The sequence below is a fragment of the Myotis brandtii genome, unplaced genomic scaffold (assembly GCF_000412655.1).
Source record: "Myotis brandtii unplaced genomic scaffold, ASM41265v1 scaffold220, whole genome shotgun sequence".
Classification (NCBI taxonomy): domain Eukaryota; kingdom Metazoa; phylum Chordata; class Mammalia; order Chiroptera; family Vespertilionidae; genus Myotis; species Myotis brandtii.
In genome coordinates, this window is record NW_005358250.1 from 722965 (window position 1) to 741701 (window position 18737).

Genomic DNA, 18737 nt, shown 5'->3' on the forward strand with positions numbered 1-18737 from the left:
GGCTGCCCGCGGCGCCCCGGGTGCCAGCCCCGCCCCCAGAGGGCCTCTGTCTTCCCATCCTGATCCCCGGGTCCCCATCCCCCTGATTCCAGCTCCGCGGAGGATCCAGGAGACAGCCCCAGCCCTGCTAGAGACATCTCTCAGATTTGGCTGCTGAGGGATGTGGTAGGGAGGGGCTGGGGCACCCCACATTCCTGCCCAGACTCCTGAGAGCCGCCCCCCCACTCCCGGGGCAGGAAGCCTCGGGGTGGAGGCTGAATTCCGGACAGGGTGGGAGTGAGGAGGAGTGAGATGGGCTGCGCTGGTTGGAGAAGCCTACCCGGAGATGGGGGGAGGTGAGCGAGGGCGTCTCCGAATCTTCAAGTTTCCTTTGCAGGGGCCCTCGCGGTAGGTGGTGAATCGCCTCCCCCAGTTGACACTTTCCACTGGTCTTAGCCTACCCACCGAAAGCCAGCAACCCCTTCCAGAAAACACACTCACAGCTACCTATTGGCTGTGCACCCCGAACTGTCCTTAGCCCCAAACGCCCCCTCTGACCCTCCACCCTCATGGTTCAACCGCTCCCTCCCACCCTTGTCAATCAATCCTAGCTTCTCCCTTTCTCTCTCGGAGTCAGTTGCTCTTTGCAGTCCCTACAACCCCTCCCCCCTCACCCCCCACTCCCCCAAGAACAGGTCACAGCCTCTCCAGCGGGCCTCAGCTCTGGATCCACACCCCAACCCCAGCACCCCTTTCTCCGTGCCAGTCCTGGCTCCTCTCTCCCATATTTATAAGTGTCGGGTCGGGGCGGGCTGTGGGCGCGGCGTCCCTGGCGCATTTCGTAGGCTGTGTACCGTGGCCGTGCCGTCAGTCAGCGTGTGCGTGTGCGTGTGTGCCGTGTCGAGGCCGTGTAGAGTGCATTGTACAGCATATTTTCATGAATAAAATTGTTTTAAATATTTCCCGCGCCTTGGGCTAGCAGGGGGAGTGGTGGGGGAGGAGGATAACTGGCAGGGATCCTGGGGCGGGGGTTCCAGTGTCTGAGTCCCTATTGTGGCTTTGTGTCTGAGAATGTGTCAGCATTCCCTGATGCCTGTCTGCTCAACACACATTGGTTAAACGCCTACTGAGTTTTGGCCGCTGGGGCTGTGACTGGAGCTCTGCACCTGTTTCTGGTGCATGCAGGGTTTCGGGCCTGGGGAAATTCTGCCCTGAATAAGCCTCAGAGTTGGGAGAGAAGGCATAGATATTTACTGAGAACCTGTAGTGTTAGGTTCTGTGTTAGTATGACTTTTGTTCCCATTTTACAGATGAGAAAACAGAGTCAGAAAGGGAAAATGTCTTGGGAAAACAGGGTGGGGTTGTGGACAGGAAGCCTTTGAAGGTACATACATTTCTATTTGATTCCATTCATTCCCTGCTGTTGTTTTGTTTTGTTTTGTTTTGTTTTTTTTTATCAGCCCATGACCTTGGGCATGTTTTAAACCTCTGTAGCCTTGCTTTCCTGGTCTAGATCACAGGATAATAGCACCCATCCCATGGTTTTCTTGTGAGGAGTAAATGAGAAAAGGCATGTAAACTTTTCCTCCTGCATCCTCCCACTCACATTCCTCCATGGGAGATTTATTGAGCACTTGCCATGTGACAGGGGTTTTTTTTAAAGTATATTTTTTATTGATTTCAGAGAGGGAGAGAGAGATAAAAACATCAATGATGATAGAGAATTGGCTGCCTCCTGCATGCCCCCCCATCCCCTGGGGACTGAACCCATAACCCAGGCATGTGCCCTGATCGGAGTTAAACTGTGACCACCTGGTTCATAGGTCGACGCTCAACCACTGAGCTATGCCAGCCGAGCTGTGATAGGTCTTGTACCAAGCATTGGGGCTGCCATAGAGAGCAACATAGGTATAATCTCTGCCTCAAGAAACTTAGAGGCTCGAGGGGTACACAGATAATTAAATAGGTGATAGATCAGAGCAATAACGAATGGAGGAGCCAGGGGTGTGTTGTGGGAACAAATAGCACAGCTACATTTATCCCGTGCTTGAGGAGTCAGGGAAGATGTCTGGAAGGGAGTATTGTCTCAGTTGAGCCTTAAAAGACGAGTTGGCATTGGGAAGGGAAGGGCTTCAGAGAGAGGGAACGGCATGATCAGAGACCCAAAGACAAGAGATCATGGGGGCCCCAGAACCAAAAGCAGTTTAGTGTGACCACGATTCAGAGATGGAAAGGTTACCTGATGATGGGGAGGCAAATGGGCAGAGGGGACAACAATGGGGGGGAGGTCAGTGGCCAGGCTAGAGGTGCTGGTCTGACTCAAGTCAGGAGAGAGGAGGGCAGTGCGGTTGGAGGGGAAAGTGTGAAAGGATGAGTTCACATATAGAGGCACTGGGACTAGAGTTACTGTTGTGGATTGGACAGGGGGGATGAGGGAGAAGGGAGAGTCAAACGATGCCTGATTTCTGGTTGGGCAGACAGCTCTCCCCCGAGATGGGGAACTTCCAGGCTGGGGGAGCCCTGGGGAAGATGGTGCACTCAGCTTCAACCAGGCTCCATCTGAGTTATGTCCTGTGGGATTTGGGAGTGATGTTCAGGAGCATGTACACTGTGTGAATGGCATTCCCTGGCATTGGGCAACATGCCAGCCTGGAGAGTTCAGCTGGAGAGTGGGGTCAGAAGCCCAGGAAAGTGTCTGGGCTGGAGAGGGAGGTCAGAAAATCAGCACAGAGGCTGTCATGGAGGTGCTGCCAGTGACTTGGAGGGTGGTGCAGAGTGGGAAGAACAGGCGACTCAGGCCTGCTCTGGTGAATACCTTAGAACACCTTGGCACAGCAAGAGGAGCCACTGGCTGAGAAGGAGCAGCCCCATGGAGAGCAGGAGGACAGCCAGACCCCGGGCTCCTAGCATTTGTGAAGAGTAAGGTCCTAGAAAGAAATGCCCAGTGCATTTACTTCTCGGAGCCTCACTTTCTTGGTCTGGAAGATGGGCCAGTAGCATCTGCCTCAAATTTGTTTTGAGGAGCAAATAAGATTGGAATTACTCTCAGAGGTTATACAACTGAAAGGGACAAAGCCAGGATTCTTGCCCAGACAGTGTGCCTCTGATGCCCTGGCTCTCTGGCCCTTGCTGCCTCCGGGGCGGGTGTGTGTGTGTGTGTTTGTGTGTGTGTGTGTGTGTGTGTGTGTGTGTGTGTGTGTGTGGCTGTGAGCAGAAGAGCAAAGGAGCTCTGAGCCGGCAGCACCTGTGCAGGTTCTGGGCTCAGTTGGGGGCCAAGACCTCACTGGGGTGTGGTAGGTGTTCTTGCTGGGTGGGGAGCACATAGAGGCTGATGGACCCTCCCCTGGGACATATGCCCTGGCCCCACCCCACAACCAGAATCTGGGGCAGCCCAGCTGGATCTGGGCTCCATATGGGCTGCAAAGCTGCTCCCACCCTGTTTGACGGAGGGTGGGCTGCTGGTGTGTGTAGGTCTGTGTGTGTCAATGTAGCCCCATATGCGTGTGTGTGTGTGTGTGTGTTGAGAATGACAGTGACTCCATCTCTGGGTGTGCCCACATGTGCACTCGGAGCTGAGGAGTCCATGCCTGCGTGAGTGGTGTGTGCTGCATGCCTTCCTCTCTGGATGTGTCTGACTGTCTTGGCGCAGACCTCTCCACGTGCACCTGAGCTGCTGTTCCCCAGCCAGGAGCGCCTTATGGGCCGCTCTGCTGTGGGAGGGGAGGGGAGGGGAGGGGAGCAGAGGGACATTCCCACCCTGGGATGAGCCAGGCTCTTGAGCAGAGAGCAGTGAGACCACCTCAGAGTAATGACTGAGCGTGGCCTGGCTCAGGCCAGTGGCAATTCCAGAGACAGCTCCTGGGCTGGGCCCTATCAGGAGAAAGGGGGCTACAGCCCTGCTTCTGGGGGTCTGCAACTGGCCCTTCCCTCGCCAGCCATGGAGCCCAGCAGACGCGCCCCCCTCCGTGCCTACTCCCTGGGAGGCGTCTGACACATGATTTATTCATAAAAAGCCATTATTTGTGCCAAAGAAGAACTGAGCTGCTCGCTTTTTAAGTGCTGATAATGCTCTCAGCCTCCTTGCCTCTCCTCTCCCATTCCCTCCCCTCTTCTCTCTCTTATCTTCTCTCTCACCTCCTTGGGACTTCCCATCCTTTTTCCACCCCCTCTCTTCCCCCTCCCCCTCCCCCTCCTGGTCTCCCTCTCTAGTCCTTTATTGTTCTCCTCATACCTCCTCTCCTCCCATTTCATTCTCCTCCCCTCCCACCCCACTTACCTCCTCCCCACTTCCGCTCTGCTATTAGGGGTGTGAGGCTGGGTCATTGGAGGCTGGGAACCAGTTGTCCCAGGTTGGGGAAGGCCTACGCCAGCCAGGAGCCCGGTGGACCCCACCCACCACCTCAGCCTTCCCCCTCTTCAGGACCAGGTGAAGTTTGGGAGGAGGGGGGAGCAGGCTTAGAAAGGCAGGGGTCTTGGGAGGCTGTCACATCCCGCCCCGCCCCCCATGTTAAAGGGTGTGACTTTACTCCATTATTAGCACCAGTTTCCCAAGGCAAAGTCCCTAGACTCCCTCTTCCCCTCAAGTGTGCCCCTATATAGAAATTTTGGAGCCCCCATGATTCAGGTGGTGCCAGGAGAGGCTGGCTTCAAGGGAGGCACTTAGAGCCCCATCACATGGTGAGCACCCTGTTTCCACACAGGAGGCAGCAGATGTGAGCATGGACAAGGACACAAGGTTCTTAGAGAGTACACGCACGCATGCGCGCGCGCGCGCACACACACACACACACACACACACAGGCATGCACATAGCCCCACACCAACTCACGCAGATGCAAGGCCTTCCTCCCTGAGCACCTGCAGTGGAGGCTGAAACTCGCCGTTCAGACACCTGCTCTGTCATTCATTCATTCGTTTCACTAACTGCTTTTGCAACCCTATTGTGCCAACACTGGTGCTGGGCACTGGGGGGTAGAGATGAACTTGATTGGACCACAGGAAGTGGGGGATGGGAGCAAAGCGGGTACTTCAGGGCCTCCCCTCAGCCTTGGGCTGGGGGTTCGGTGCCCAGCAGACAAGAGGTTAAGTCATTTGGCATCCAGAGCTGGAGCCATTAGGCCTCCTAATTATGAAATTATCGAGGTCCTCAGGTGACTGCTAATTTCACACACACTGTTCCTCTCACGGCTAATGAACGCCCGCAGAACCCACGCCTTGTCTTTCCTGCTGAACAGTGACCTGCAGTTAATGAGCTCAGGAAGGCAGACAGGCAGCCGGCTGGGTGGGTGGGACGCCAGGCCTGAGGAGGGGGATGCTGGCCCTCCTGCCTTCCTGGCTCCCTCCATGGCTGCCCATCCCCAGCGAGGCTTCAGGGCCAAACCCCAGCCTGAGGTTTCTGCAGGCGAGGCCGGCCAGGGACCCTTGGGAGCAGGGGAGCAGGGGAGCAGGGAGGGATGCAGATTTGGGGAGGGCTTTGGTTACAAGATTCTGGAATGAGCATGGGGGTGGGAGGAGAGATGAAATGCAAATGGTGGGGAAAGACCATTTTTGTTCATCCTGGAGCCATGTCAGAGACGTTTATTAAGGGCTGAGGGTAAGGACAGCTTACGGGGTGGGAATTGGTGGTGGTGGCAGCCACACTCTGATGCTCGTGACAGTGATGACTCTGGGGGAGGATGGCGCTAATGAGAGTGGCAGTGTCAACTGGGGAGGTTGCAGTGCTGCTGGTTGTGATTTTTTTTTAAGTTTTGATTTTTTTTCAAGTTAAAAAATAACATAAATATGAAAAAGTAGCACATACTGGTTGCAATCTTAGGTGGGGGCAGTGCTGGAGGTCACGTTCCCCCAATAGGGACACAGTGGACCCTTCAGGCTGACCACCAGGTGGTTTGAAGGCCCTATGACCTGCCCATGGGGAGTACCCTGCCGCTGCCCCGTGATGCCCCAGCCTGGTCAGTGCCAATTGCCTGGCAGTGTGGTGACTGAGAGCAAGGCAGCGAGAGTCATGGTCTGGGTGCCAGGGCCTCTATTGTAGCTTTTTCTGTCCTATGGCTTTGAGCAGGCTCCTTTCCCACCTGGGCCTCAGTTTCTCAGTGAGTAAAGGATAGGGTTAGACTAGAGCTGTGCTTACAGGACAGGGCTGTGCTCCTCGGGGGTTGTTTGTACTTGGTCTGAATCCTCATCAGGGGCCCTCTCTGGAGGCAGACACCCAGGCTGAGGGACAGACAAGGAATTCCTCTTGCTCCAGGTTTGTATATTTTGTGCCTGAGGTGCAGGAATGTGTGTATTCCTCCATCCTCTTGAAGCACCCTGCCCCTCCCTCGGGAGTAAGCCTGCTTATAGGCCGCGTCCTCTGACAGCAAGTTCCAGCTCAGCCACCAACTCACATCCACTTATTGGCCTCAGTTTCCCACCTGTCAAAGGTAGGTAATGGACATGTGAGTTCACATTGGATGAGACAAAGATCTGAGATTGTTACTCTGTGTCTTGGGCCTGACCAGTTCTTGCCCCAAGTGCCACAGGGTCTGCCAGGCAGCTGGCTTCCTGTTGAGGCCAAGACAAAGGGTCAGTACCACCAGGTTCTGGGAGAGGAGGGGCTGGGAGGGTGGGAAGGAACTCCCCACCTACAGGTAGGCACACTCCCGCATCTTGCACATTCCTGCTAGCCCTCTGCGTGTATCCATTGGGCCCATGCAACCACAACATGAGGGAGATGCTTTTATTACCTCCATTTTACAGATGAGAAAACTGAAGATTAGAGAGGTTAAGTGATTACCCCAAAGTCACACAGCTAGAAAATGGCAGGGCCAGGATCACACCTAAAGCCCATGGGCCTTGGACTGCTACATTACACCTTTGGGTCACACATCATGTACAAATACCCAAGTCCATGCATGCCACATACACATATATCCCCCAACCAGAGATTCTCGTCCCTCCATATCTCGCCTACATGCACATTCCTGCTCTGCCCTGTGCTTAGATATACACACCCACACTCCACAGGTGCACTTGGACATGAATACGCACCTTGCAAAAAGTCACATGCACGTGCCTGCTAGATGTCCATGTACAAACATGCAAAGCACATGAGTGCATGCTTAAATACATAGGCTCTATCACATGCACACAAACACACACACCCAGGAACATAGGTACACACACGCAAATACATACCCTTGTGCACGATGGTAGCATTCACCCATGCCTGTGCACTGACAAAATAGGTATGTAAGCAATCGCCTCAAAAGAGCATCTATACACACATGTGCACATAGTGTGTCCATACAGACACATGTCCTCCACATATGAATCAAGGCACACAGGCACTTTCGAATGTGCACACAGACATAAGGCACATGAGACAGGACATCCTGGTGCAGCGAGGTGAGCCACCTCCTGTACGGGTGTAACGGGTGGACCCACGTCCTAAGTGACTATCAAAGTGTGGTGTGCAAGGCACAAACACCAATTAGTGGGGCCTTTGAAAGCATCAGCTCGTTAGAGAGGAAGCAGAAGAGGCTGGAATTGGCATAAAACACGGAGCTATTTAACTACCATGGGGCGGGGGTATGTACGCTGTGGAAAGGCCTTTGGGCAGAGCTCCCCGCTCCACTCTGCACTTGTTAGTGAGGAAAGACCCTCACAAGGGGCCTTGGCAGGCGGCTTTGATGCTCCTTGAAGGGGGTGGGGGTTTGGGGGACAGTCTCCTGCCAGCGTTGGGCTGGCAATGAGTGAGCGGGGGCTGCGCCAACTGGTGATCAATTTCATGCACATCATAAACCTAAGTGCTTTCTGGAGAGTCGGGCAGATTGCACATAAAGTCCCCCTTCTGTCCCTAGCACACGGGTGGGCGGGTGAGGCAGAGGCTTGCCCTGGTAGACAGACCTCTGCCAGCTGCTGGAGACCTGAAGAACCTGGTCCCCAGGAGGAGGCATCCCTGAAGACAGGGGGCATTCTCTCAGGAGGGCTGGCATTTGGGGGCAGCTGGAGATGTGGACAGTGCAGGAGCTCTGTGGTTTGCCAGACTCTCTTGCCTAATGGCTGAATGACTTTGGGCAGGCAGCTTCTCTGACCCTTGGTGTTTTCATCTACAAAATGGGTTGATGTAAGAATTAGATGAGTTACTGCCTGTGACATGATGTGTCACAGGGCTGAAGGACCTCTGAGCACAGATGAGATTACATTTGCATTTAAATGGCTCCAGCTCTGTCTGAGTCGCTACATGCTCACTGCCAGCCATTTCTGGCAGGCTCCAGGGTTAGGGTCTCACAGGGGCCCACAAACTGTCTTTCACTACAGGAGCCCATCCATTCTTCCATCCTGGTTCTGCTCAAACTCATGCTCATGAACATCTGCCACCCCTGAACATGTTTGGAAAATCCTCCTCACCATCCCTCCCCTCATGAACTACCAGTCTAGGCCAGTGGTCGGCAAACTGTGGCTCTCGAGCCACATGCGGCTCTTCCACAAAATACCACGTGCGGGCGTGCACGTACAGTGCAATTGAAACTTTGTGGCCCATGTGCAGAAGTCGGTTTTCGGCCTGGGCGAGTCTATTTTGAAGAAGTGGCGTTAGAAGAAGTGGGGAGTGTTGGTCGGTCGGTCAGTCGGGCGATGGGAGAGGCGGCGCAGGCGGGCCGAGGGATACGCAGCAGGGGGAGGCGCCAAATATCAACAGTACTTAAACTATATAGGTAGGTTAATAACAATGTACCTACCTATATAGTTTAAGTTTAAAAAATTTGGCTCTCAAAAGAAATTTCAATCATTGTACTGTTGATATTTGGCTATGTTGATTAATGAGTTTACAGGCCACTGGTCTAGGCCAAAGGGGTGGCCTCTGGCTGCTCTCCAAGTCCCCTGCTCTTTGGATAGCAGAGCAGTCTGGGCTATGCATCAAGGTCGAGGAGGCAGGATTGGGGTAGAGGGATGAAAGGGGTAAAGGGTGGAGGAAACTGTGTTCCTACTCAACTCTGTGTCTTGTCATCTGGGCCCCAAAGAGCTGTGTTAGTGCATATCATTGTCTCTCAAACACTCTCATGAAATCAGTTTCTTCAGCTCCTGCCCTCGCTCTCTGGAAGCTCAAATCCAGTCCAGGTGCTGTGCTGGGGAGGTGCCCCCCACTGCCCTCCTTCCAGGAACCCACACAATGGAGGGTTGAAGAGCAATTCTGAAGTCAGACTGTCCATATTTAAATCCTGTCTTTGCTATTTATAAGCCACATGATGTTAGGTAGCTTACTTACTTTACCTTTGCCTCAATGTTCTAATCTGTAAAATGGGAATGATGGTATTTACCTCATAGGGCTGAAGTTGTGAGAAATAAATGAACAAATATAAGTAAAGTGCTTGGAACAGTACCAGGCACATAGCCGCAGGATGTATTTCCTGATATTACTAGAGGCCAGGTGCACGAAATTCGTGCACTTGGGGGGAGGGTCCCTCAGCCTGGCCTGCACCCTCTCACAGTCCGGGAGCCCTTGAGGGATGTCTGACTGACAGCTTAGGCCCACTCCCCATGGACCTAAGCCAGCAGTTGGACATCCTTAGCACTGCCATGGAGGTGGGAGAGGCTCCTGCCACCACCGCTGCGCTCGTCAGCCGTGGGCCCAGCTCAGGGCTTCTGGCTGAGCGGCACTCTCCCTATGGGAGCGCACTGACCGCCAGGGGGCAGCTCCTGTGTTGAGCGTCTACCCCCTGGTGGTCAGTGCGTGTCATTGTGACTGGTCGTTCTGCCGTTTGGTCTATTTGCATATTAGCCTTTTATTATATAGGGTTATTATGATATGATAGCCATTGTTCCTTTTTCTCCTGTGCCCTTTTTCAGAGTCCTGCTCCCAATTCTTCTAGCAGCAAAACCAGTCTCCATATGTACCAGTGGGTTCAAAACAGAAGGGGGAGTCATAATTCCAGAGGGCAACTTCCACTTTATAATCATTGTCAGTGTCCACCACCAATTGTTTAGTGCCCAACCTGAGCATCTGAACACAGCTCTCTCCTGTTCTCTCTAATACATGGAATTCGCTGTCTGTCTGCTTGGGCTGCTATAACAAATGGACCGGGTGGCTTAAACAGCAAACACTTATTTCTCACCGATCTGGAGGCTGGGAAGTCCGAGATCAAGGTTCCTAGTGAGAACACTTTCTGGTTCCCTTTTCCATTTTCCTTCCCATGTCAGAGCAAGTGCTCTGGTCTCTTCCTTTTTTCCTAAGGACACTACTATAATCATGGAGGCCCCACCTCGTGATCTCATCCAAACCTAATCACCTCCCAGGGCCCCACTTCCACACACCATCACATTGGGGATTATGGCTTTACCATGGATTTTGGCCTGACACAAACATTCAGTTTATAACACCCACCCAACCAGGACATCTGACAGTCAGGCGCTTCCCCACAAGCCTGGTATGCAGTAGGCACTCAGGGACTCAGTGTGGACCTTTTAATAATTAATCCTCACCACCACCCTGTGAGGAGCTGATGTTTATCCTCTGACAAGAAATGGGGAAATAGCGCTCAGAAAGGGCTGTATTAGGATAAGAGAGGCCATGCCTTACAAACAACCCCTAAATCTCAATGGATGAACACAACAAGAGTTCATTGTTTGCTTATGTAAATTCTGCTGCAGGTCCAGGCATCTCTCAGGGCTGACTCAGCTTTCCATGCTGCTTTGATCTTGAAGACCCACCATCTCAAAAGAGGCTTTTTTGGTTGCTGTAGCAGCTGGAGTGACCCTTTTACCTCTGCCCACAGCTCATTGGTCAGGAGCAGTCACATGGCCCACTTGCCAGCAAGGAGCCTGGGAAATGTAGGAATCCATGTATGAAGGAGAAAGGTTGGGGTGATGCTGTATGTCCAGGCATGAACCAGACAAGAAAGGTCCAGGAGTTTAGGGTGAGAAGAGGTCCTGCCAGTTGGAGGGGGCTGGATGGAGGCTCTGGAGGAGGGCAAGCTGGATTTGGACAGGCAAAGAAGAGAAGGACGGTGTTCTACGTGGGGACAAGAATGAGTAAACACACCTGGAGGTAGAAAAGCGTACATGCCTCCAAGGAACAATGAGAACATCCTGGCTTAAGTGGCTCTGTCTGGGGAGGATGGGGAAGGTGAGGGTGGACTTTCAAGGCCTAGAGAGGATGTGTTTTGGGGGCAGAATTGACGAATCCACAGTCCATCAGCACCCCCTGTGTGGTTGTGGTGGGAGAAGAGGGCCCTGGTCTGATATCCAGGTTTCTGGCTTGGGAAACTGGGGCAGGAGGCACCAGGCATCAAGTTGGGGAGCCCAGGAGGAGCGGTGTGGGGTCAGAGGGAAAGCTTGGTTTGGGTCACATTGGGTTTGAGATACCATGGACACACAGGGAGGGGCCAGGAGCCGGCGGATAGTGGTGTCTCAAGCTCAGAAGGAACCGGGGCTGGAGCAGATCAGAAATGTAGGTACACAGATGGTGACCGAGGCCTCGGGCGTGGATTGCATGACTCAGGGGTCATGTGAAAGGCGAATGGGGAAGGGGATCCGGGACAGAGCTCTGGAGGGCAGCCTTGTGAGCAAGGGCAGAGGCCAAGGCCAAGAAGGTACCAGTGAGAGATGTGGGGCAAATCCAGGAGGCGTCATGGGAGCACAGGAGAGCCAGGCCAGAGGACAGGTCAGTTGTGCCTGACACCGTCCCGGCATCCAGACGAGGTGTGACCATGGGATTTAGTGACAAGAGGGCTGCTGGAGACCTTGGTGAGGATGGTTTCCAGGGTATGAGGGGTGTAGAAGGCAGCTTGGAGTGGGTTAAGGAGCAAATGTAGACAACTCTCCCAGAGGCTTTCCTGGATGGAAGGAGAGATGGCTCTGGTGAGAGGTTGGGCTGTCAACGGAGAATGTTTCTTTACATATTCTTCTTCTTCTTGTTTTCTTAAAAGAGGGAACAAACTTGAATATGTTGATAGCTGACAGGAAGGAACCATTAGAGGAGAGTCAGGGGGTCCCTGGGGAGCGGGCAGTGGGAGGAATCGGGACTGGGGGTGGCAGTTGGGATGTGCCTAGAAGGCACCCCTAGGTGAGCCATTGGGGCAGGGCTGTGAGGAAGCCATGGAGGGGGAGCTGGGGAATTACAGTAGTTGAAGCTAGAAGATCTCAGGGACATTGTGGGGGTGGGGGTGCAAGTGTAAGACAGCAAAAGGGAGAGATTGGGGAGTAAAGAGATGAGGTTAGAAAAAGAGGCAGAGAGGTTAGAGACACATAAAGATCATCAGAAATAAAGACAAGGAGCGGAAGAGAGACAGAGAGGAAGGATGAAAGGCTGGGTTTAGGCTCAGGGGAGGCCCCCTCAGTAGAGGCCCCCTCCTGGGCGGATGTGGGCGGGGCTGGGGAGCGCCTGGGGAAAGAATGTGTGCTGTTCTCAGGGGACCCTGAGCCAGCCCCTCTAGGACCCTCTCCTAAATCCAGCACAGGAGTCCACCTACCTGCAGCCACACAGATGCCCTGGCCCTTTGCTTTCTGGGACCTGGGGGCTGGGAGGCGAACCTGCCAAGCTCTGCCTCCATTGCAGAAGTGGAGGACAAGCCCCTCAGAACAGCCGGTGCTGGGCAGACGGGTGCCTGGGACAGTCCAGGCTTCTGGCCACCGAACGGGCATTGGCCCTGAGTATGGACAGGCCTCGAGGGAGATGAAAGTTGCAGCCAAGTCCCTGCCCCCACTCCTCATGGCCCCAGCCCCAGGCCTTGTCGCCCCTGGAGCCTAGGCCACCCTGACATTCACCTAATTGTCTCCCAGCTTTGATGAGTGGCTCCAGAGAGGTGCTGCCATGGATCAAATTAAATGTGAGCCAAGCAGGCAGGCTGATGATGAGGCAGGAAATACCACATTTACATAGCCCAGCACCCGGGCTGGAGACCTGACCTGGAAAGGCAGATCCAGGGACTCTGAGACACGGAGGGAGTCAGAGGACAGAGACAGAGAGATGGGGGTGGGGCGGTGGGGGTGGGGAAGAAAGAAACAGCGTAGACTAGGGTGGGGGAAGGTGGGCAGGGCAGTGGGGACTAGGGGCTCTTGCCACCTCCAGGCAAGTGACTGTGCCCTTCGGAGTAAAGAGGTAAGGTGGCGGCCTAAAGCCCAAGATGCAGTTGAGCACCCCTCCTGCCTGACTCCCAGCTGAGTCCCCAGCAGCTCCCCTCACCCAGCCCAGACCCCACAGCTGGGCTGCAGCTGCCTCCTTCAGCATAGCCCTGGCGGGTGCGGCCCTGAACTCCCCCTCAGTTCACTCGGGGACATTCTGACTGCCCCAGCAAGGGTGTGTGTATGTGTGTGTGTGTACGTGACGGTGAGAGCAGAGTGGGAGCAGGCACCACACCTGCATGGATCTTCTGTGTGCAGGTGTTGCTGTCGCCAGGTGTGGGCACTGGGAGGACATGAGTGAGCTAGGTTTTCCCTCCTCTCCATGTGGAGTCAGGCCTGAAGGCCCGCGTGGCCCAGGGGCTCCCACCTATGGGCCCCGAGTCTGTGTGCAGGACAGGTGGGTGCCGGTGTTCAAGTCGGAGCGATTGTGCCAGCAGCCCTCCTGCCCCTGCTGGAGGCATTGTCACAGCCTCAGAACAACCCAGGGAGGAAGCCACTTACATTCCCCCCACTTCACAGAGAAGAACACTGAGGTTCACAGAGGGGAAGTGGACCAGCTAGAAAGGGCACAGCCCAGACACAAACCCAGGACTGTTCTGCTCAGCCCATCGTGTTTCTGTGCTTGGTCTTCTGTGTGTCTCTCTGGGTGTCTGTGGCCCCTGACAAAGGCTGGGTCTGGTGAGCCCAGAGCCCTGTGCTTAGTGGGGTTGACAAGTATTCCTTCATCCTTCCTTCAGCTTCCTACCCTGGCTTCCTCTGAACGGCCCCTCTTCCCTCGTCAGCCTCACAGACCTGGGCCGGACACCTGAGAGAGTACTCTCACCACTAACAGTGTTTACTGAGCCCACGCCGTGTGCCAGGCACGAGGTATGCCCTTCACCTATGTGTCGTTGCACGCTCACTGCGACCCCAGGCAGGAGGCACCATCCTTACCCACATTTGACAGATGGGGAAACAGGCTCATGCAGGTGGCGTTTGCTCAGACTTAGTCTCTTTGTGGGTTCAGCTCCTTTTCCCCAAGAGTCCCCATCCTCTTCACTGACACAGACCTGCATGTCCGGGAGGCAGCGGGGTGTGGAAGGAGAGTGTGAGTGTGGGCTGGCACATCCACGCAGGTGTGGGTGAGCTTGGGGCCCAGCAAGACCCTACCCTGTGCCGGTGCCTGTCAGGCACTTTGCCACTTCACCTCCTCAACTCCCTGTGAGTCTACTGCCTGGGATAGATTATTCCCCCATTTCAGAATGAGCAAACTGAGGCTCAGAATGGGAGGGGACAGCAAGTTAGCATCAAGGGTAGTTCTGGGACCCAGATTTCCAGCTCTTTCCAGAACCCGTGCCTCAGCCAGGTTTGCCCCTTCCTAACCCTCTTGGGAACTCCTACTCAGGGCCCTCCCCGCCCATGGATGCTAGACCCGTGAAAGCGCCTGTGGTCTCCACCGAGAAGCCCTTCCCCCTCACCCACGGGGTCCAGGGAGGCTTTTACTGGGAAAATAATTAGAAATCTAATTCTTATTTCTCCCACTCTGCTAATTGTCTGTGGACAATTTGATTGTAACAGTCGTCACTGAAGCAGAAAAACCACCTTATTTCTGCCAGACATCCTCCTGCAATTAACACCAGCAACTGCCTGCCTCTCCTCTCACCTGCAGAGACCCAGGGCCTGGGGGCTTCACCTTTCTGCCTCTCAGCTCTGGCCAGGGCACATCTGGGGACTAGGCCTGGCCACAGGGGTGGGGGTGGGCGAATGGGGCAGGGGCAGGTGCCCAGAGATCTACAGGGCAAGGAAGAGAGAGAGAGAGAGAGAGAGAGAGAGGATGAATGAGAATATTTGAGCATTTGGGGGAAAGAATGAGGGATGGAGGCCCAGGCCCAGAGTCAGGGAGGCAGCAGGCCAGACCAGGGCATAAATGAAGGAGAAGGAAAGGCAAAGGAGGGCGGAAAATGCCCACTGGGGTTCAAGCTGAAGCAGCAGGAGACAGGGCCCCCAGCCCAGACGCTCTCTGCAAAGGCAGGGGACATACCTCTGAGACAAAACCAGACAGTGTTTTGAGGAGCCAGCTGCTGAGGGCTCCCCAGAGAGCCCAGCCTCCAGTGGGATGTGGCTGATTAAGAAAGGAAGGAGGGGAGGAAGGCTGGGGCAGGAGGGGTGTGGGGGACAGGAAAGGTGAAGGATCTGGGACCAGATATGAATGTGGATGGGGACAGGGGACTGAGCAGGAGACAGCACACAACCGGGGCTGACCTGTTGATGGAAATGGGAGGGGCTCCACGCTCCCACCTGCCACCCCCTCCTCTCCCTGGAGGCACAGCCCTCTGGGGGCAGGCACTCTCCATTTCTACCCCAGTCTCCCCACACATCTTGTCTCCAGTCTTCATGTTCAACCCTGTCCCCACCCTGTCCCCCTCTTTCCCTTCCTGGGTAGGAGCCCTGGTCACACCTGGATTGAGCCCTCTTTCTTGGGGGCAGGGTGAAGGGCCCTGTGCTGAAGTCCAGTGCAGGGGGCAGGAGAGAGATGCTGACTGTCTGTGTGACACCAACCTGCTCTCAGATGCCCATTCCAGGGCATCTGCCCCACGGTGGGTGCCCCAGGTGACTTTCTGGGCGCTCCATATAAGGCAGGGGATGGGCAGCCCAGCCTCACCTCACGGGGAACCCTGTGCAGCCTGTTCTGCCCTCACCCCAGGGCTCTGCCCTCACCCCAGGGCTCTGCCCCTGCCCTCTCTTCCTCAGCTCAGTCTAGGAGGGTGGGTGCTGGGGGCTGAGGGGCAGGCAGCCATGTGGTGGGGCCTGGGGCCTGCACAGGGTGGGAGAGAGAAAGAGAGAGAAAGGGGAGCTTCAGCCCAGAGCCTCCACCTCCTCTTTCCTCTGCTGGTTCTCAGCCCTCCCCTCTTCCCCCTCCCAGGCTTGTCAGGGGAGGATGTGGGGGGGGCACCGGGGCTCCTGTCAGTCTCGAGCTGGAGAGCTCCCCAAGCTTCATTAACATGCAAATTAGCAAGTTCTGACTGGCTGTGGCAGCCACGGGCAGCCACCCCTCCCAGCCCAGAGAGAGAGAGAGAGAGAGAGAGAGAGAATTGTCTACAGCAGGGTCTGAAGAGGGGGAGCAGCTCTCATAGCGGACTTCACAGACAGCAGTACACATGTGTCTCACACACATCCACACACACACCTACACAAAGACACGCATATATGATACACATACACACAGATGCATGCCTACACACACATATAAACATATGCACACCAGACCAACAGACACTCCTGGTCACAGCCTGCCAGCCACATAGCTACAGCTTAGGGACGTCCATGGACACACAATCACAGCCACACAACTTTACCCACAGTGACCACACCCTAAACTGTCTCAAACAGGCATCCCCAGCACCCCCCTTCAAACTCACAATATTTTACACAGTCCTACACAGAGATTAACCCACAAAAACTCTCCCTCACGCAGCCACACATGTACATACACAGCCCCAGGCAATCACACAAAGTCGCACCCAGGCACACAGTCCAGTGAGAGGCAGGCACTGAGTCCTGTGGCGACCCCTCTACCAGAATTACCCAAGACCAGCCGGTGTCTCCCGCCAGCCCTGACGGTGAGTTTCCTGTACTGTTGGCCCCTCTGCTTGGAACCCCCACCCTGAGCCTCCTTCACCCAGCCCACTTGTGCTGCCTTCCAGCCATCCCCTGCCCGGGCAGCTTGCCCTGGCCTCCCTCTGTAGCGTTGGGCCCCTTCTGTGCCACAGGGCCCCCCAGGCTTCCCTAGAGGGTGGCCCTGGCCCACTGCACTGAAGCTGCCTGTTGATGTGTCTGCCTCCACCAGGCGGGGAGCTCAAGGAGGCTGGGAAGGCGGCAGTCAGTCTGGTGCCCCGCTCCGTCTCCAGTGCTCAGCTCCTACCCATCCGTGCTGTTTCCGCAACAGGGTGGAGCAGGAGACAACAGCCATAATAACGCGAATAGCTAATGGCCATATACACAATGACCCATGAGGGAGGTTCTATTGTTGTCAACTCCATGGTCACAGGTGAGGAAACTGAGGCTCAGAAGGATTAGGAACCTGGTCAGGATCATCCAGCCTATAACTGACAGACAGATCTACTGGTATCTGAGCTCTGGTTGTCAAGCTCTGGGCCGCCCTATATGTGCTCTTCCCGGGACACCAGGCAGAGCCGCAGAGGGAAGGGGCAGTCACAGGGGTACGGGCCGGGCGTGGGGGAGGGGGAAAGCAGCAAGAGGCAGACTGAGGAAAGAAGAGAGCTCTTGACCTCTGAGGGGAGGGTCTCTGATCACTCACATATGTCATGGAGGCTCTGGGCCATGGGATCCTGGGACATCAGGGCTGGGGAAATTAGCCAGGATACCCCCACTTTTGAGCGGGGCGACTAAAGCCAGAGAGGTCCCAGGTCAAACCTGATTCCCATTTCTTCAGTACCCGCTGTGTGCTGAGCACTCACATCTGAGCGATCTACTTTAACCCTCCAGAGGGGTCGGCACTCTTATTAGCTCAGTGTATCGCCAATTCCCAAGGCCAGCGTGGTGGGCATCTGTGGCCTTGTCTTCAGGGAGCCTTTCCTCCCACCCCATGCTCACCCCACTTTTGGAATGGAGCTGCCATCTTTTACAGATCCCACCCTCCTGAACAGAGTTGTTGATCGCTCAGGGATGGACAAATGATTCAAATGGGCCAATCAGAGCCCTGGCCTGAGCATTTTGAACTGGGGACTAAGGCAAGGCTCTGGATTTCCAGCAGCCCAGATCCCCTGCTGCAGTGGGAGAAGAGGAACTGGCCAATGCCCTGAAGGGAGGGGAGGAAGCCCGGCTATAACGCGCCTGTGAGGGCACAGCCCCGGAGCTTCTTTGGCTTACTGGGCAGTCTCCAGCTGGCTCCACCCAGCTCCACCTTGCCCAAGTCTCTCCTCCATTGCTCATCACCCCTCTGCTTGGCTAGGGCCCATCATCACTCAGGAGGCTCACAACCAGCATCAGGGGATTGAAGCCAGGCACGGGGGCTGTGCCCACTGGATAACCCAGGAGGTGCTGAGGCAGGACTCAGGGCACAGGCAGCCTCATTCCTGCTGGACAATCCACGAGTGAATGGCTGAGTGCTGTCACCGAGTGGTCCTCACCCTCATCCTGCCCAAGGCAGGGCCCATGTCTGCTTGTTCACTGTGCCCAGAACAGTGTCTGATACACGGAAGGCACTCACGTCCATCTGTGAAATGGATGAATGGATGGTTGAGCTGACATACGTCTCAGGCCCTGACAGGCTATGATGGCACCCCCTGAATTGTGTTAGAGCGGCTTAAGACTGAAGCCCAGCAGCCTAGGCTTGAGGGGAAGACCCCGGGGAACAAGTAAAGGCATTTGGTGAGAGTGGGTGGGAGAAAGAGTGGCCTATTGACTAATTATTCAAAATGTCATCAGGCTCTGCGTCAGCTGCTGAGCTGGGACTCAAACCCAGGACTCTTAACAACTTTGGACTTCTAGGCCCCCACAGTTGCCTTTCTGAATTCCTTAGAGAGAATCCTTAGCACTGCCCATTTGCTTCTTCAGTTAGAGTAGTCAGGGCTTACTGAATGTGGCCTGATGCATCCCGCCCTGTCCCTGGGCCCCTACCTTCCCCAGACCCAGTGTGGGCCCCAGGTAGAGCTCAG

At 55.1% G+C, this 18737-nt stretch overlaps 1 protein-coding gene across 1 annotated transcript in view; it reads left to right on the forward strand.

Moving 5' to 3' along the window:
• FOXO6 (forkhead box O6) overlaps positions 1 to 12706 on the forward strand; it is a 34496-nt gene extending 21790 nt beyond the window's left edge. The window contains exon 4 of the mRNA XM_005866097.1: positions 12515 to 12706. Coding sequence (XP_005866159.1) covers positions 12515 to 12706 — 192 coding nt within the window. The remainder of the gene's footprint in view (positions 1 to 12514) is intronic.
• Positions 12707 to 18737: the final 6031 nt, after the last annotated feature.